The following is a 16,153-nucleotide window of genomic DNA, read 5'->3' on the forward strand; positions in this document are numbered from 1 at the left end:
ACTTTAACCTCGGTGCAATTTTGTATGCATGACTTTTACTTTTTACCCTGGTGGTACTGCTATTTTTACAAGAGTGAGAGTGTAAAATGATGTGTAAAATGATAAATGAAGAGTAGGCTATGGATTTAAAATAAAAAATGAATTGTTTTTACATTATTTGAGTAGAGATAATTATGAGCACAAAAATCATCTCTATTCTTCTTTTTTGTTTTTTGTTACTAAAAAAGGGACCTACTCCTTTAAAAGAAGCCCCACCCTCTGAGCTGGGAGCATGCGCGGTGCTCGCCTGAGTCACGTGAACGCGTGTTTCCGTCCGCTCGCAGCAGCTTCAGTCCGGTGAGTTTGTTTTGAGTGTTTTTCAGTGTGCTCCAGTCTCTCATACTGACAGACAGCTCCTGCCACTGTAGAGATTAACTCAGAGAGACTTCAGTCACACAGCGGGTCAGAAAATTCACTCACGGCGGCTTTTAGGAGACAAAACTCGGCCCATAAACGCTGCGACTGTAGGAAGCGTCCCATTCAGCTTCAGCTGAGAGCAAACTTCTGTGTTAACAAAACATTTATCAGGCAGAGGTATTTTCACTGTCCTGACAGTCTGAAACATGGAGCTGCTGTGAGGCTGTTTGTCTGAAATACCTCTCAGCAAGTAAATAGGATGCGAATACAGAATTTGCAGGAAATTATTATCAATATCAGTTACAAAGCATGCCAGTTCCTGCTGCTGGCGGAAAGGAAAACCATAATGTCCTTTCTGTTACGTAACTACAGCTGTCAGTCAGAGAGAGAAATTATTCTCTGGTTTATAGTTCAATATCATTTATTGTGTTTCTAGCATGCGATAACTCGTTATTTGCCATTATTTTTGAAAATTGTTGTTGTGTTTTCACCTGTTTTCACCTGAAAAACATGTTGTGAATGAGTGGGATATACACTTAAACTTTATTCTTGGGTAATATGCTGGTTTATGTTTATGCCCTTTGTCTTCAACAGGGGGTCTGTGACCCCTAGGGGGTCCTCAGAGTTACTGCATCGGGGCTGTCAAATTATTGGTTGAAATTTTATATTAAGTTATATATCAAGGTTGTTTTCTTGTTGTGTGTGTGTGTGTTTTAATTTATTTAAATATATCTTTAACATTGACATGAGTACAACATATTAATAGCGAGGTTAACTTGGTCTATTCCAAACAAACTTGTTCTAATTACAGTAGGCACAATACAAATGGTCGGTCAGCTGTTACCCATTGATCCTTGTGCAGTCACCTGAGCTAGTGTGCAGCACCTACCCCTAATAGCATAGTGCACTTAAGGGTTAACAGTAACATACTATTGATACATATTGTCCAATTTGCTATATTATGATTCCAAGTGTGCGGACAGTCAGGTAAGCCACAATGGATGGTTTTGTAACTTTTCTTAGAAACCACTAGCGATGATGCAAAGAGGGAGGCTAACACACCAAGCCATGCTGCAACTGCTGCTGACTTAATAGCTACAGACAATTGCAGATGAGAGGAGACCCAAAAATAATCCGCAAATTACCTCAAGTGCAGCTCAGTTTTATAAAGCATATGTAGTGGGGCGTCCCAGCTTCGCCTCTCTTTCAGCTAAGGATTTTTTGTCCTAAAAAATCATTGAAGATGCCTGATTTAGACTACAATATTTATTAGCATAAGTACCATAAGTACATGACAAGCTACTTAAAAGCATAAATCAATTAATAATCAATACATTTTTGATGGAGTAGATGTATTGGCACAGATTTTCAAGAGCTTGTACCTACTTGGGCAAGCTTGTAACTTATGCTAAGTTAGTGCTCATTTGTCAGTATGTCTTTTATTTTAACCTTTAATTTACTACCATTGCTGCCACAACAGAGCGCTCAAATGATTCTTTATAGTCTTATAGCACATCCGAGATGATAAAGTTAGACTAATTATTATTATCACTTAATGTATAACTTAATTTCTAGTCTCTTAATCATCTTCCGAAATCTCTTGCATGGATAAAACAGTAACATCAGGCTGTTTTCTTGCCCGTTTATGTGAACAGCAGCTGAACGAACACAACACGCAGGCGATGACTTTCATACGCACAAGCGGCGCTCAACAATATGATTGATGAGGAATAGTTGATGAATGCGCTGTCATGAGCTGTACACAATATATCGCCATTCATCACTGAGTCACTGTAGACTAATCAAGAAATGACCCAGAAATGTGCTCCCCTGCCCAGTGTTGTCATCTAAATCATGTCCACATGAGCAGAGGATTAGCTCTGGGGTTAATTTGATTCTGACTGTAAATCATTTTTATGTCATGAATTTGAAATTGCTCAATAACCACATGAATAGTTAAAAGCGTTTTGTTAGGACACTGTAATGGTTTGGTAAAAGGTATTACCATCGCAGACTGATGCCCATCCTCCTGCTTCAGCCACACTGTAGTAAACAAACACAATGTAACTGTCTTGTGAAACAACCTGTTTCAAATTTCCTCTCAGTAAACCAGAGGAGTTAAATGTTCCTTCGGGCACTGATAAAATTCCTCTTTGTTTTAAGATAAACAGATCAGAATCAACTTTATTTGCCAAGTTTTGTACACTTACAATGAATCGAACTCTGTTTTTTCTGTTTGCTCTCCATGCATTTGTGCTGTAACGGACATACAGCTAAAAAAAAGGACAGCAACGGTGGACAAAGGTAGAACATTAAGATTTAACTAATACGCACAGTAGAGTTGGGAGAAAAAAAATGATACTGTACAGTATTTTCGTATTTTGCATGGCAATATTGTTTTGATACATGAATGCCAAGTAGTACTTTTTTAATTATATAAATGGTTAATATTGCAAATACAAATACAATTTTTGGTAGCCTAATAAAATCAGTTGCTTTTTCAGTCAGTCCACTACCCAGCTTGTCACCAATGTTGTTAGATGTAAATATTTGGCTAAATTTAGGTTTTGACCAAAATTCAATGCCAGGACAACTTCTAATGCCTACATCAATTTGATATAAAATACTGACGATAGATAGTGTTGATATTTATAAGTTGTGTTGTTAAGTAAGCAAAATGCAACTTCTTCCAAACATGTTGACGTCCAGACATTTCAAATATCTTCAACACAAGTTTCTTCCAACCAAAATTTGAAGTTTGTCTAATATAAGAGTCCAACATCTTTCCGATGTCATATTGGCATTTGGTGCCAAATACATTTTACTGCAATAAAAGTGACAAACCTTATTTAAAAAAGCAAACAGATGTTGGCATTTTTTTCTTATTGGGACATAATTTACTGACGAAAAGTTCTCAGCATATCAGAAAACGTTTAAAATGGTAATATTATTGTATTGTGACTAATGTAGTGTACAGTGTACATAGATTTATATTTATATACTTTCTTCCACAGTCCAAAGACATGCAGGTTAGGTTAATTGGGGACTCTACATTGGCTAGAGGTGTGAATGAGTATGAATGGTTGTCGGTGTGCCTTCATTTGTCTGTCCTGTCATAGTCTGGTGGGCTTTGTGCCCCACCTTTCACCTAATGTCAGCTGCAATAGGCTTCAGCCCCCCCGTGACCCTCAATAGGATAACCGTTTACAGATAGTGAATGAAAGAGTAAAAGCGATATATGAGCAAAGCTGAAAACTGGGCTGTTTTATGAAAATTTGGAGATACCTGGTCTTCACAGTACAGCAACAGAATATTTCACTTTGGCCATCATGTGATCGTCACATGGAAATGTTGATAATGTCAATACTCCAGTGTTTGCATGTCCATATTTTGTTACTTTCGTGTCTTATTAGAGGAGACCGTGTATTGTTGTAGTGATGTAGAAAATCTCTTGTTATTCTGGTTGGGTGAAGCTCCGGCCTGGTGAGGTAATCACCAGTATTTACAGTCTCCCCCAATGCCTGAGGGCACCCCATCATAATGAGTCAACATTAGTAATTCAACACCACTCATGCATGTAGAGAAAAATGAAGGGTTGCAGAGCTGCGTCTCGGTATAATTCACTGCGAAATGTTCTCGTTGCTGTTTGTAGGATTGACTCTACCTGTGCCTTGTGCCTTCTGGTGGATTACATCAAGGCACAGGGTGAATTATTTTAATCAGAGCATTTCCTCTTGTTGTCCCACTACAACAGGTGTGGAGGATGAGCTCAGGCCACGGGACCAGGAGGAAAGTCGGCAAGCTGCAGCAGTTCAACAACATGGTGGCGTTTGACTCTGAAACACTGACTGAGATTCAAAGTCTTTTTAGTAAAGTTAGAACTTATGAGAAACCTTCCAATGGGGAGTGGTGCATCCCCGACCCAAACGTTGCTCTCAGACACTCTGCGGAGGAGCACGGCCGGCTGCAGGCCCTGAAGGCATCGCTGAATGATGTAAAGAACCAGCTCAGTGACAAGAACGTCCAGGTCTGGCATCAGCACACAAACTCCACCAATCGGGCCGGGAAGGTGATTGCTGCCGTGCGCTCTGCTGCCAACGCGGAGATCTGCACTCAGGCGTGGTGCAAGTTCTCTGAGATCCTGGGAACCTTTAATCTTCTCCCAGAGGAGGCTCTTCAAAATGGAGAGCTGAACACGGTCCATCTGTGTGAAGCTCCAGGGGCCTTTATAACCGCTCTGAACCATTACATCAAAACCAGCGAGTCCACACGCTACTGTGACTGGAGCTGGGCCGCCAACACTCTCAACCCGTATCACGAGGCCAACGGTGGCAGCACGACAATCGCAGACGATCGGTTAATTGCGAACACGCTGCCCTGGTGGTTCTTTGGCTCAGACAACACAGGCAACATCATGATCCAGAAACATTTGCTGGAGCTGCAGACATTCGTGGCAAACATGCGTAGAGTTGATGTGGTGACAGCAGATGGTAGTTTTGACTGTCAGGAGAAGCCAGACGAGCAGGAGGCGCTGGTGGCGTCACTGCATTACTGCGAGGTCACAGCTGCACTGCTGCTCCTGAGCCCCGGTGGCTCCTTTGTACTGAAGATGTTCACGCTGTATGAACACTCCTCTGTCTGCCTCATGTACCTGCTGAGCTGCTGTTTCCACTCCGTCAACGTCTACAAACCCGCCACCAGCAAGGCGGGCAACTCTGAGGTTTACGTTGTTTGTCTGAACTACGACGGCAAGGATGCTGTGAGGCCTCTGCTCTCCAAACTGATTCGTAACTACGGGCCACATCTTGCTGACCGAGAGGCACTTTTCCCAAACTCACTTATCCCAGAGTCGTTTTTGAAACAGCATGAGGAAGTGTGCTCATACTTCCACACGCTTCAGGTGGAGACCATCACAGAAAACCTCCGCCTGTTTGAAGGAATGAGCACCGAGCAGAGGCAGCGGCTCGACCACATCAGGGACTGCACGGCTCAGGAATACCTGCAGCGCTTCCAGGTAGCATGTCTGTTGAGTCCGTGAACTGGTCATGTTACTGAGCTTTAAAGTTCATTCTTGATCACTGAAACAGCAGCCGAGAAGACGATTTAACATAAAGGTCCATTCATTGCTGTAGAGCATTTCAACATACCACATCAGCACATGGAGTACGTTCTGTTGTCATTAATTTGTAACTTTTATTTTCTATTTCTGGGCATTAAAGGGACTTTAAAGCCACGTTGGCCTGAATATTAAGCCAAAAAAATGTGGCCCTTTTGCTCAATCCAATTTTGAATTCAGTTCATTCTAAATGGCCAGAAAAGACTGAAAAAATGTGCACCTAACCTGAACAGATTTAACTGAAACTGAACCCAGATCTCAAAAAATTGAGACCTCAGCAGAGCAGAAGTACAGGGGTCAGATGCAAAAAACTCTGTGTAGATTCAAGACTGAAACTGTGTGTATGCACAATGACAGAAATATGCAAATGCATTGTTTTTGGCAGATTTATAAAGCCGCGTGTAAGCCTGTTCCTGTTTTATAAATATTGGTCATTGTGGAGCACATGCAGAAGCCTCATTTCCACACTGACAATGTGCCATTAATGGATCTAGAAATGCCCTTAAAAATGGTTTTTGGTGGCATTTTCCCTTTTATTGATAGTGCAGCTAAGTTTGACAGGACTAAGCATGGCCATGGATGTTTGTAGCATCCTTCCAACTAATTTATCACATTTCTGCAAACCATCATCATTGTAAAATCTCAACTGTCTCTTTTGTTAAACATGAAAAGGGTGATCAATGATTCGTCCATAGTGCTCATGTTCAAACTGACTTTATTTGAATTTAAATCTTTTTAAAAACAATTCGTCTTTGACATTTTACAAACCTATGTGGAGCCCTCCCCTCTGTTCCCATTTTCAGCTTCAAGTAGATGAAGAACCTCTGATTAAAAAAAAGTGTCCTTCAGTTGGTACATTATAGATATCAGTTGCGTGACTTATGTGGTAATAAAGGTCAAATGTATAGTAACTTGGCAGTGGTGCTCAAAGCAATTTAAGCTTTGGAAAGGTCTAGAATAAAACTTCATCAAGTGTCTTTGTGTGTAGGTGACCTTCCTTCAACGGAGTCGATGGATCTCTCGCAACACAGTGAGTCCCGCGTGTTGCAGCGTCTCAGCGGGGCGACCTCTGGGACAGAAAAAGCAAACAGGCTCCTTCAATGAGCGGAGGGAATTGCAGAACCTAACCTGGAGGGAGCGCATCGAGAGGGGTTGCCATGCCACCTGGATACAGCGGCACCGCACCGAAGCCGGCGGGACAGGCTGCATGCTCGAAGGACCCCTCACTGGGTGTCATGTGGATTCATGGTATGTTATCATTGGGGCTGCACTGCCTGCTCTCAGAAACTCTCCGTTCTGTGAAGGAGGATTGTTAAACCATTTGAATGAAGCTCTGATGGACACAGCAGTAGATTGGACTCACTTACCTCTCTGTAACTCTTGCCATGTGGCCTACACGTCGTCCATCTTGTCTGACGTTGCAGGTCTTTGCGTCATCACAGCTGAGAGTGATGGGAACAAAAAGCAGAGACAGTGTCTGGTGTTTGGCAGCCGCCCAGTGTGGGATGCTTGTGACAGCAAAGTAAAGGATTTAGTCTTAACATTTTCTGCAGAGCCTTCACTTCCTCAAACAGTCTCCAGCACGCTGCACGACGGGGAGCCGCTGTACCAGCAGCAGCTCTTAGGTTGCGTTGTGTTTTCCCTGCAGACCCTGAACTCTGGGGATGCGCTGCTGCTGCCTGTGTTGTCTGCACTCACCCGTGTCACCGCAGCTGTTGTGTACTGCTTACATGTTTGTTTTTGCTCAGTCACGTTCAGGTGTCCGCCCCCCTCAGGCTTCATTGGGACAGTGCTTGTGTGTGTTGGATTCTGCCCTGAAGCTGCTGCACGAATACTCCCTGTTCTCACTGACGTCCATCACTGCATGGGTCAGTTGTTAAGAGGGAAGGAGGACTCAGGTAAAAATCAGCCGTCTGGGTGTGACAGACAGGTGCTGCAGTTTGTTCCCATGGAGGAGCTGCTCACAGGAGGACTGACTGAGTTCCTGCGGACCATGAACTCTGAAATCATCCAGCAGAAGCTGCATTTGCTCATGCAGTCATAGTGCAGTTTAGTGAGCTGTGACTCCGGGGTATCGCCTCAGAAGCTGTCATTATGTCACGGTCTGTTTTATCCTTTGTTGAATGAGCAGAATCCTTTTTGTATGCTAATACTAGCTAATGCTAAATGAGTACTTTTGCACTGCTTTAGTGTCATGATCATAGGCTGGTCACAATGGACAGTTTTAAGGAAAGGATCCCAATTGATGCAGCAGAACCACAATGCAGTCCCAGATATGAGTCTTTATGCTTGTGGCCGCTAACGTAGCCTCTGACTCCTTGGCTAAACTCAAGCTGAGATAAGGAGTGAGCTACAGAGGACTGATACACTTGCATCTCGAGATTTGTTATTTTTAATCTTGTTCTCTTTCGCCCCAACAGAGTGCATCAAATGACATTACAAGTACGCTCATCTCTGATAAGCAAAAATCTGATAATAACATCTACCACACCAATCAGAGGGGCTTTAATGCAGAAGTCCAACCTGTGATGTTAAATCAGGGTTCCTGCAGCTTCTAAAAAAGCCTTGGAAGTTAATAATGTAAATATAAGACTTTAATGGCATTAAATTGTATAAAACTAAACTTTTAAAAGTCTGACACATATTAAACGCCATGGGAAGGTGGATATTACGAATAGTTTTCTCCTGGCATTACATTGTAAAATTTTTTTATTATTTGCTGAGTGCCTCTTGCATTAACGCCATGTAGATCAAACTCATATATTTATCACATCCAAACACATGACAAAATGAACAAGCATTTTTTTCAAGGCAAATTAAAATATTAGTTTTATGATAAAATAATATCATCATTGTTTTCCATGTGTTCCGTTTTCCAGCATTTGAAGCAGATCATCTAACTTTTTAACTTGAACAAAAAAGTCATATTTTATGTTTCACTAAACATTTGGGCAAAACTGACCGTACTCCTAAGTATTGATGTCGGTTCGTGTGGTTTTCCCTTAGTTTTGGTGATTGTAAAATTGGTATTAAATTTAATTCGAAGTAGCAATAAAAACACATTTAAAAAGGCCTTAAACTGAACTTGCCTTAAGCTGTAGGAACCCTGTGAATACTGTAACATAAGCCCTCACATCACCAGTAATGTCTCAAAAACATTTTTTTTATTTCAGTTCCAGCAGAATGAAAGTGTGCTACACACAAAGCTTCTGACAACCTGCGGGCGAGAACAACATTGTCTGATGATACAGACTTGTAGTGCATGAAAATGCAAATTACTTACAGAACTTGATCAGCAGAACTCATCCATGACTGAATTCACTGAGGATTTTAAGGAGGATGAATAAACAATAGTCCGACCCTCAGCACCAAACCTCCTGTCAGTCACAGATGGCTTTTTTTGAAATACACATCACAAAGACCCTGGAGTCTCACTCTGAAGTGCCTGATGTGTTTTTTAACACATGATTTCATCCCAGGATGATTTTTTTAGGCTTTTTGCTATCATGTAGCTAACAGGCGACACACTGTTTAACAACTTACTTCTCTCTTTTGTGTCTACCTAACTGTCCACATATGAAAGGACAGCCTGCGTGCATTTATACTGTATGAGGGACTGAGGAGCTGTTGAGAAAAAGAAAAACACTTATTAGCTTCAGTAAAGGTATGCTGTAACTGCTTTTTTGTAGTTTTTATTTTCTGGTTTATCATGTCAGTACAGTGTAATTAAGGAGTTTATTTTCTGACAAAAATAATAAAAATGTACCTAACCAATGATGTGATGTCTAATTCTTTTTGTTCCCTGACACATTTGGTCTCAGCATCCTCATTTTTTCTCATTGAACATGCCCCTGGTGTTCCAAGCCCAGCATGTGTTTAGCCCCAACAAAATGTTGCAAAACATTTATTTAAACAGAAATGGTGGTGCGTTGAACACCATGTTTGGTTGCGCTGGCACTCTGCCTTAAAGTATGGTGGGGTTCAATTCAATTCAAATCAGCTCAGAGGGGCTTGCTATAGGAAACATTGGTTAAGTGTGAAATAAAAACAAAAAGTATATGTGGCCTATAATAAGTAAAGATCTACCAGGATTTGGTTTTAAACATGTCCCTGCTCTGACACACCCATCAAAAGAGAAAAACAATGTACCTCAAAGCCTGTTTCACACTGCTTGTTCAACCCAGAACTCAAATAAAAATTGTTTTGAGTTTTCTCATTGAACATGCCCCTGGTGTTCCTACAGAACCCCCCCCCCATGGCTAAAATGTATTTTGAAACCATTCTTAAGTGATTTTAAGTCATTTAAAATCAAGTAATTTTTTAAAGTGATTTTCTTCTGTGAAATCAACACAGTGTGCTGGAGTCAAATTTAGATCTCATGATGAATGGTTCATTTTAATTCCTGTCTGAATTCTGATTATTCGGAAGAAATTTAGTGATTTTTCTAAAGAAAAGCTTGTGATTTATTTCTGTTTAACACAAAAGCAAACATCTTCAGATGCGGTTTCAGAAATGGTAGCTAGTTTTTAGTAGAGTGAAGTATAATGTGGGGAATAAACAGATCGCCTACCTACTCTACTTAGTACTTGATAACTTTAAGATACCAACCAAAAAAATCCAGAAACCAGTTGCATTGAAACTTTTCCAAACAAATCTTGCATTCAAAATGTTTTAATCCAGATTTTATTATCTTATTTCTAAAGATTATTTATATGGTTTTGCTTGCAGCCAATCACCACAAGCATTCTTAGATTTTGATATTATGTGTGATTGGCCCACTACCATGGGTGGATAATGAGACAATGGGCCCCTGGGCAGAGATTTATAAAAGGCCCCACCACCTCTCCTACATCAGAATAAGACACACAACTTTTGCCTTTTCTTTACGTTGTTTTGCGTCTCTTTGTAGTCATAAAACAACTTGTGATTTTGTGTCTCCTTGAGCTGATTTTTTTGGGGGGTAATTTTATGTCTTGCAGTTCCTTTGCATCTCTTTGTGGTCTTTTTGTGGTCATTTTGAGGCTCTTCATGGTTGGTACGTTTCTATTTGACATTTTGCAGGTGAAGGCGAGGGGACTCCTGACACTTCAGGCCTCTGCCCAGTAGGCCTGTTCAGTAATCCACCCACCACTGCAGCAGCTGAAACACAAAGATTGTGGTGTGGTGAGGTCGTGCACAGTGAATCAACTGAGTTATTTGTACAGTCATTTAATTAATTAATTTAACTATTTGACTAATTTGAACATGTACAAAATCTATTTGTATGAAAATAATTTGGATGGGGAGGATTGTTGGTGGCCTGTTATGCAATTGCTTACATTCTCATGATGGTCAAATGATGTAATGGTGTTGGTACTGGTATCGTAATTTTTTTGAATGATAACCAGCCCCAGTGATTCTGTAACTAATCGTCCTGCTGATTTGAAAATCTGAGTGTTTTGGTGAAGACTTTATATTTGAAGTTAATATGCATGTATATGAGAATTCAGACGCACAATGACATACATCCAAATAGTTTTTTTAGGGTTCTTAGAGGTTTTATCAGATTCCCACTAAGTCTGTCATGTGCTTCAGTAGGTTAAAGGTTGAGCTCATTTCTATAGTGAGGAATATTGAGCTTGTATGATGGGACTGCAGATACACAGTACTTTGGCACAGCCTGATGTGTGCTGATGTACTCATGCATATGGTGGTCATTATTCAGTTTGACTTTGGACTAAGCCTCGGGTCCTTGCCAAGGATTATGGCACAAGAAGTAATGTGATTATACCCTGTGTGTCTGTTAATGTGAGATAACTGTTGTAACTGTCTAACATACCACAGTCATATCTCTGCTGCTTTACTCAGAGTAATACATGCATTGGTGGATAAGTCTGGTAGATTTCTAATTAGTACAGTGCCTGCAGTGCCGATGAAGCTGATAGTTGCATTTTGATTAAACCTGGACTCCTCAGCATCTGTGAATCAAAAGAAGATGCTGAGGAATCTCCTTCAGCATGCCTTCATCTCCAGCACCTGCTAATGAAAAACTGACCAGATGTTTGATGTTAAGATAGAAGTGATCGTGCCCACATTAGGTTAATTTCACATGATAGATAGCACACTGCTTTGTCTGTATGTGTGTGCCAACAATATAACTAACCAGGATATAACATAAATCTTGACAGTATTTAGCCACAGTGTTAAAGGCACACTATGCAGGGCTGTCAGCTACCAACACCAGAACATATAAAACTATATTTGTGTGTTTTTTTTCTCTGGCAGTGTCTCCTTAGTGCCTGCTGCTTATGGTCATTACCTTCTATAAAGCCCTGAGCCCACCTAAGCGCTGTGGGGGTACACACCCATAAACATCCCGAGCACAGAAAATAAAAACAAAATAAGAAAATACAGGCAAAGGGCAGAGTTGCAGTCATACCGTCGCACATCTCTAAGAGCCAAGCAGCAACCTCCTGAGCTTAAAAATGTATGTAATGCAGAGCTCTAAAAACTGCAGTTCCACTAATGGCCACTTGAGGCTGGCTCCTGAACCAAGTCAATCCCCACAGACCCCCATGTTAAAATGCCTTTAAAATGACTTTACAGCAGAAATAAACATGACAACAGCCTAGTACAAAAAATAGCTTTTGTCTCTATAGCTCATTTCAACAGTTATGACAACTGTACAGGGAATTAATTATTATTTAACTCACCCGTCTGTAATGCTTTAGATTAGGTGTATTTAAGGAAAACTGAAATGCCAAACTCAAGCCTTCAAAGTAGCAGTCCACAAACCAAAGGGTGGCGTACTGGTATCCATGTCCATTATTTTTACAGTCTATGGAAAGCCTCCATGGTAAACTAAGACATTTCTTTATGAATTGAATTCATAGGAGGGGCACATTTAAAAACAGCACCTGGGCACTTCAAGTGTTTTAAATTGTAAGGTTTTAGCAAAAATGCATATGTTGGTTTTTAATTTTTTTTATACGAATTCAAAGTAACACAAGGTGAGTAAATGTTCAAATAGTGATTTGGGGGGTGAAATAATCCTTTGTCGGGGGATGGTAGGGTTGTTGTCCCCTGTGTTCGGTCCTGATAATGGTTAGGATTTTGGGTCAACCCGGTAACAAACACCCTTATTACACAAAACTCACCAAGGGGTTTTTCATCAGTAACTTTAATACCTCCAGAGTTTTTGATGTGATTTGGTGGATTACAGCAGAAAACTGGATTAGAGAAAATCTGAAAGTCATATTCCACTAATCCGTCTCTCTTGTCTGACGCTTGTTTGACTCCGGGGACACCAACTGTGAACACAACCAATTAACCAGACAAATTAATACTCATTGATGATTTTCTTATTCTTTACGCGCAACACTGGAAAAGAAAGCAAACAAATATTGTGAGCAGTAATTTTCTGTAAAATGTCAGCATTTGGGAAAAAGGAAGTTGTGTGTTGTGTGTGTGTGAGACAGAGAGTGAGTGTGTGTGATTGAGACCAGTGATTGGGTTGTATTGTGTACCGGGAATGTAATCCGTCCTCGGTACAATATTCTTCTGTGTCACCACACTGTGTGTGCGGACTACAGTCCAATCTGTGTGGATGAAGTAATCAGAAGGTGAACTTGTGAACTGTGTTCATATGAGTGGTGATGAAATTTTAGTAGGTAAGTCTGGTTGCCTTCACAAAGAAGAAAACCATATATAAGAGACTTAATTAAAGGCGTTCAGATGGTACATATGGTGAAAGGAGTCATTACTGAATAAGATGCATATTTACAATAATGAAGCTTCAGACACTGACAACAAAACATGAGTGTTGGTATAAATGTGACAAATGCAGGAAAAGCTCAAAAATAACAGCATTCACGATATAAATGTTATGTTAGCTCTTTGGTTCTGTAAGTGTTTTTGTTTTCTCGCCACTCGCCACGCTCTGCTGTCTACAGAGAAAAGACGCTGACAGATCAGGCGAAGTGAAACTCTCGTTATGTAACAAAAATAAGGCAGCAGGACAGGAAACTTGTGAGGAGGAGAGCTGTGTTCCCCACAGAGCACGATGTGTTCATCAGAGGGATTCAGCTCAGTCAGTCATTTCTATCTCTGTGATCTCATCTTAAGAGACACTGTCTTGCTTGTTAGTCTCGCTTTGTTACTAAACTCATCAAATCTGTGAGACAAAAGAAGTGGGCAAGAGTTAAGAAAGTATTAACATTCCTAAACAATTCTCAGCATAACAAAAATCACTGTTCAATTCTGTATATTATTTGTTGTTTTCTTGATCCTGTCAGGGTTATGAGCATAATAAACAAAGCATTGAGCACAGCCTTGCAAGGCCTTCCCTGTACTGACTAATTTCTTTATCGCTCCGTGTCATGCCGTTCCCACTGTCTTGGAGGCTGACATGGCCAGCTTCATTAGGCAGTTGGCTGACAGTATCAAGTATCGTTGGCTTGATTGGCCTTCCAGGCTATAAAAGCTTCTTTCAGACATTTATCTGCATCATTACTTTTTGGTATTGCACCTTCAACACCTCTACATCACATCTGACACACATCCATATATCACTTTCATGACTGACTTTGCTGATCTACACACTCCATTGTTTATTTAAGTAAGTCTTAGTTTAATAAATTATAATTGCTTTACTAAGTCTTGTGTGGACTCCCCCTTGTCACAATCACTGAGCCAGTTTGTGACAGCAAGTAAGAGGTTTAAGTTTCCTCTTGGGTCTAAAGCAAAATCAAGGTTTCAGGTCATCCTTGGTAGAGTTTAGTCCTCATTTTAGAGACACAAATAATAATACATTATAAGAAATAATAAGTGTATTTCCCATAATAAGACATTATGGGAAACACACTTCACTTTCTTGCTGAGACTTAGAGAAGATTGATACCACTCAAGACTGGTATCCAGGGGCATCATAGACTGATTACTCAGAGGCCCAGTGGGAGGGGGCACTCAAAAAGCATGCAGTGGAAAGTTTGGTTTTGTTTTCAATTTTTTATGTCTAAGTAATTAGTGCCATCACGAAATTGAAATTGGCTGAATAAATTGGTTGAAAGAAGCTCCCTGAGGCCCTTCTCACCCATTAATGGCACAAAATGATGCACTAAATGTAGCTAGTGTGACTGCCTATGCTGCTGGAGCACCAACAAACAAGAACCAAATCCAAAAAAGAAAAGAAAGAAATGAAAGGGGAAAAAAGCAAACTGACATTGAATTTTTTTTTTTTGTAAAGGGTGCAAGAGCGATACATGGACCAAGAGAGGAAGGGCGAGGGCCCACAGTGACTGCTTATGCATAGGGCCCAGAATTTGGTGCAATGCCCCTGCGAGCAAATTTCCATAAGTCATAGTTCTGAGTGTCAAAACAGTAAACAAAGCAGTTTTAGATTCATCACCTCAGTAATTTTATTTCTCTTCACATTATCTGGTCAGTTAATGACACTGTAAGGCAGATGCTTTGCCAGATGCTGCACCAGCTCTGCGGTACGATACAGAGAAGAGGAGAAAGTTAAAGTGAGTTTTTTCTTGCTTTAAGCCATGCTAGCACTATAGCGCTCCGGGTGGCAATATTGGCTCTTTAAGAGGGACAATGTTATTTGTTTTGGGTTTTTTTTATTTTTGTCTTATTGATAGTAGTTTTTTCTTTAAGACTCTGATTTTGTGCTTTTTGTTACTCGTTTTGAGAATGACTTTTTCCATTAATACATGCTGCATAAGGAATGTCAGAGACAGGCAAATTACATTTTCTGCGTCTGACATGTGTTGCCATGGGGCCCAAAAACACTTACCCACAGACTTACATTGTGAAAATAGACATCTGTAAATCAGTGGATAATTTTTTTGACTATCACAATTCCTGCAAAATGACTAATTTCACTGTCAGGATTTAATACATTTAGTCCAATAACACTTAAAACACCTAGAAAGTCTTGAAGAGCTTGAAGAGAGATTAAATCATCTTATTCCTATTCAAGTTAACACTAAACCGGAAGTAGTCAGATCAGCCAGCGGAAGTCTCTATGGGTCCAATGATGCGGAAGAAGTGCTGATCATCCGGGTGATTTTATACACTGCAGCTGACTGTTTTTGGCTTCATGCTACACTGGGAAACTTTCATAGGAATAAACAGTTCAAAGTCAATCAATGTCAATTGATGTCAATGTCAGTTTTATTTATAAAGCCCGTTATCACAAAACATGGTTTGCCTCAGAGGGCTTTACAGCATACGACATCTCTCTGCCCTTAGACTCTCTCAACGCCAAAGGAAAAACTCCTAAAAAAAAACCCTGAAGTGGTTGGGAAAAATGGAAGAAACCTCAGGGAGAGCGGCAGAGAATGATGAGGGATCCCTCCTCCAGGACGGACAGACAAACAATAAATGTCGTAAATAACAATTGAATTACAACAATGACAAAAAGGAAAGAGAAAGAGAGAGGGGAAGATAGAGGGAGAGAGGGGGGAGGATGCACAGCAATAATGGAAACAGTAGCATGTCATATTACAATAATGATAGGTGTAAAATTACAAAATGCACTCTGTGATAGCATGTGATGTTATGTGCAAATATTGTGGGTGTTGATGAAAGTCCCAAGCGTATATTGATAGTGGAGGCGTGACTCATAATAATGACAGTAGAAGGTCGCGTCAAGCA

At 40.5% G+C, this 16,153-nt stretch overlaps 1 protein-coding gene across 1 annotated transcript; it reads left to right on the top strand.

Moving 5' to 3' along the window:
• The first annotated feature begins 289 nt into the window (after positions 1-289).
• Positions 290-7,896, top strand: cmtr2 (cap methyltransferase 2). The gene is made up of 3 exons (XM_042505365.1): positions 290-336; positions 4,151-5,410; positions 6,501-7,896. The coding sequence occupies exons 2-3, from the start codon at positions 4,160-4,162 to the stop codon at positions 7,554-7,556; spliced, it is 2,307 nt and encodes a 768-aa protein (XP_042361299.1). The 5' UTR covers positions 290-336; positions 4,151-4,159; the 3' UTR covers positions 7,557-7,896.
• The last annotated feature ends 8,257 nt before the right edge of the window (positions 7,897-16,153 follow it).

This window comes from Plectropomus leopardus, chromosome 1 (assembly GCF_008729295.1).
Source record: "Plectropomus leopardus isolate mb chromosome 1, YSFRI_Pleo_2.0, whole genome shotgun sequence".
NCBI lineage: Eukaryota > Metazoa > Chordata > Actinopteri > Perciformes > Serranidae > Plectropomus > Plectropomus leopardus.

What these genes read in the sequence shown, in the direction of transcription:
- cmtr2 (XM_042505365.1), top strand. Translation starts at nt 4,160, where the DNA reads ATGAGCTCAGGCCACGGGACCAGGAGGAAAGTCGGCAAGCTGCAGCAG. An exon ending in AATACCTGCAGCGCTTCCAG is followed by an intron (nt 5,411 to 6,500) that starts GTAGCATGTCTG and finishes CTTTGTGTGTAG; the next exon opens with GTGACCTTCCTTCAACGGAG.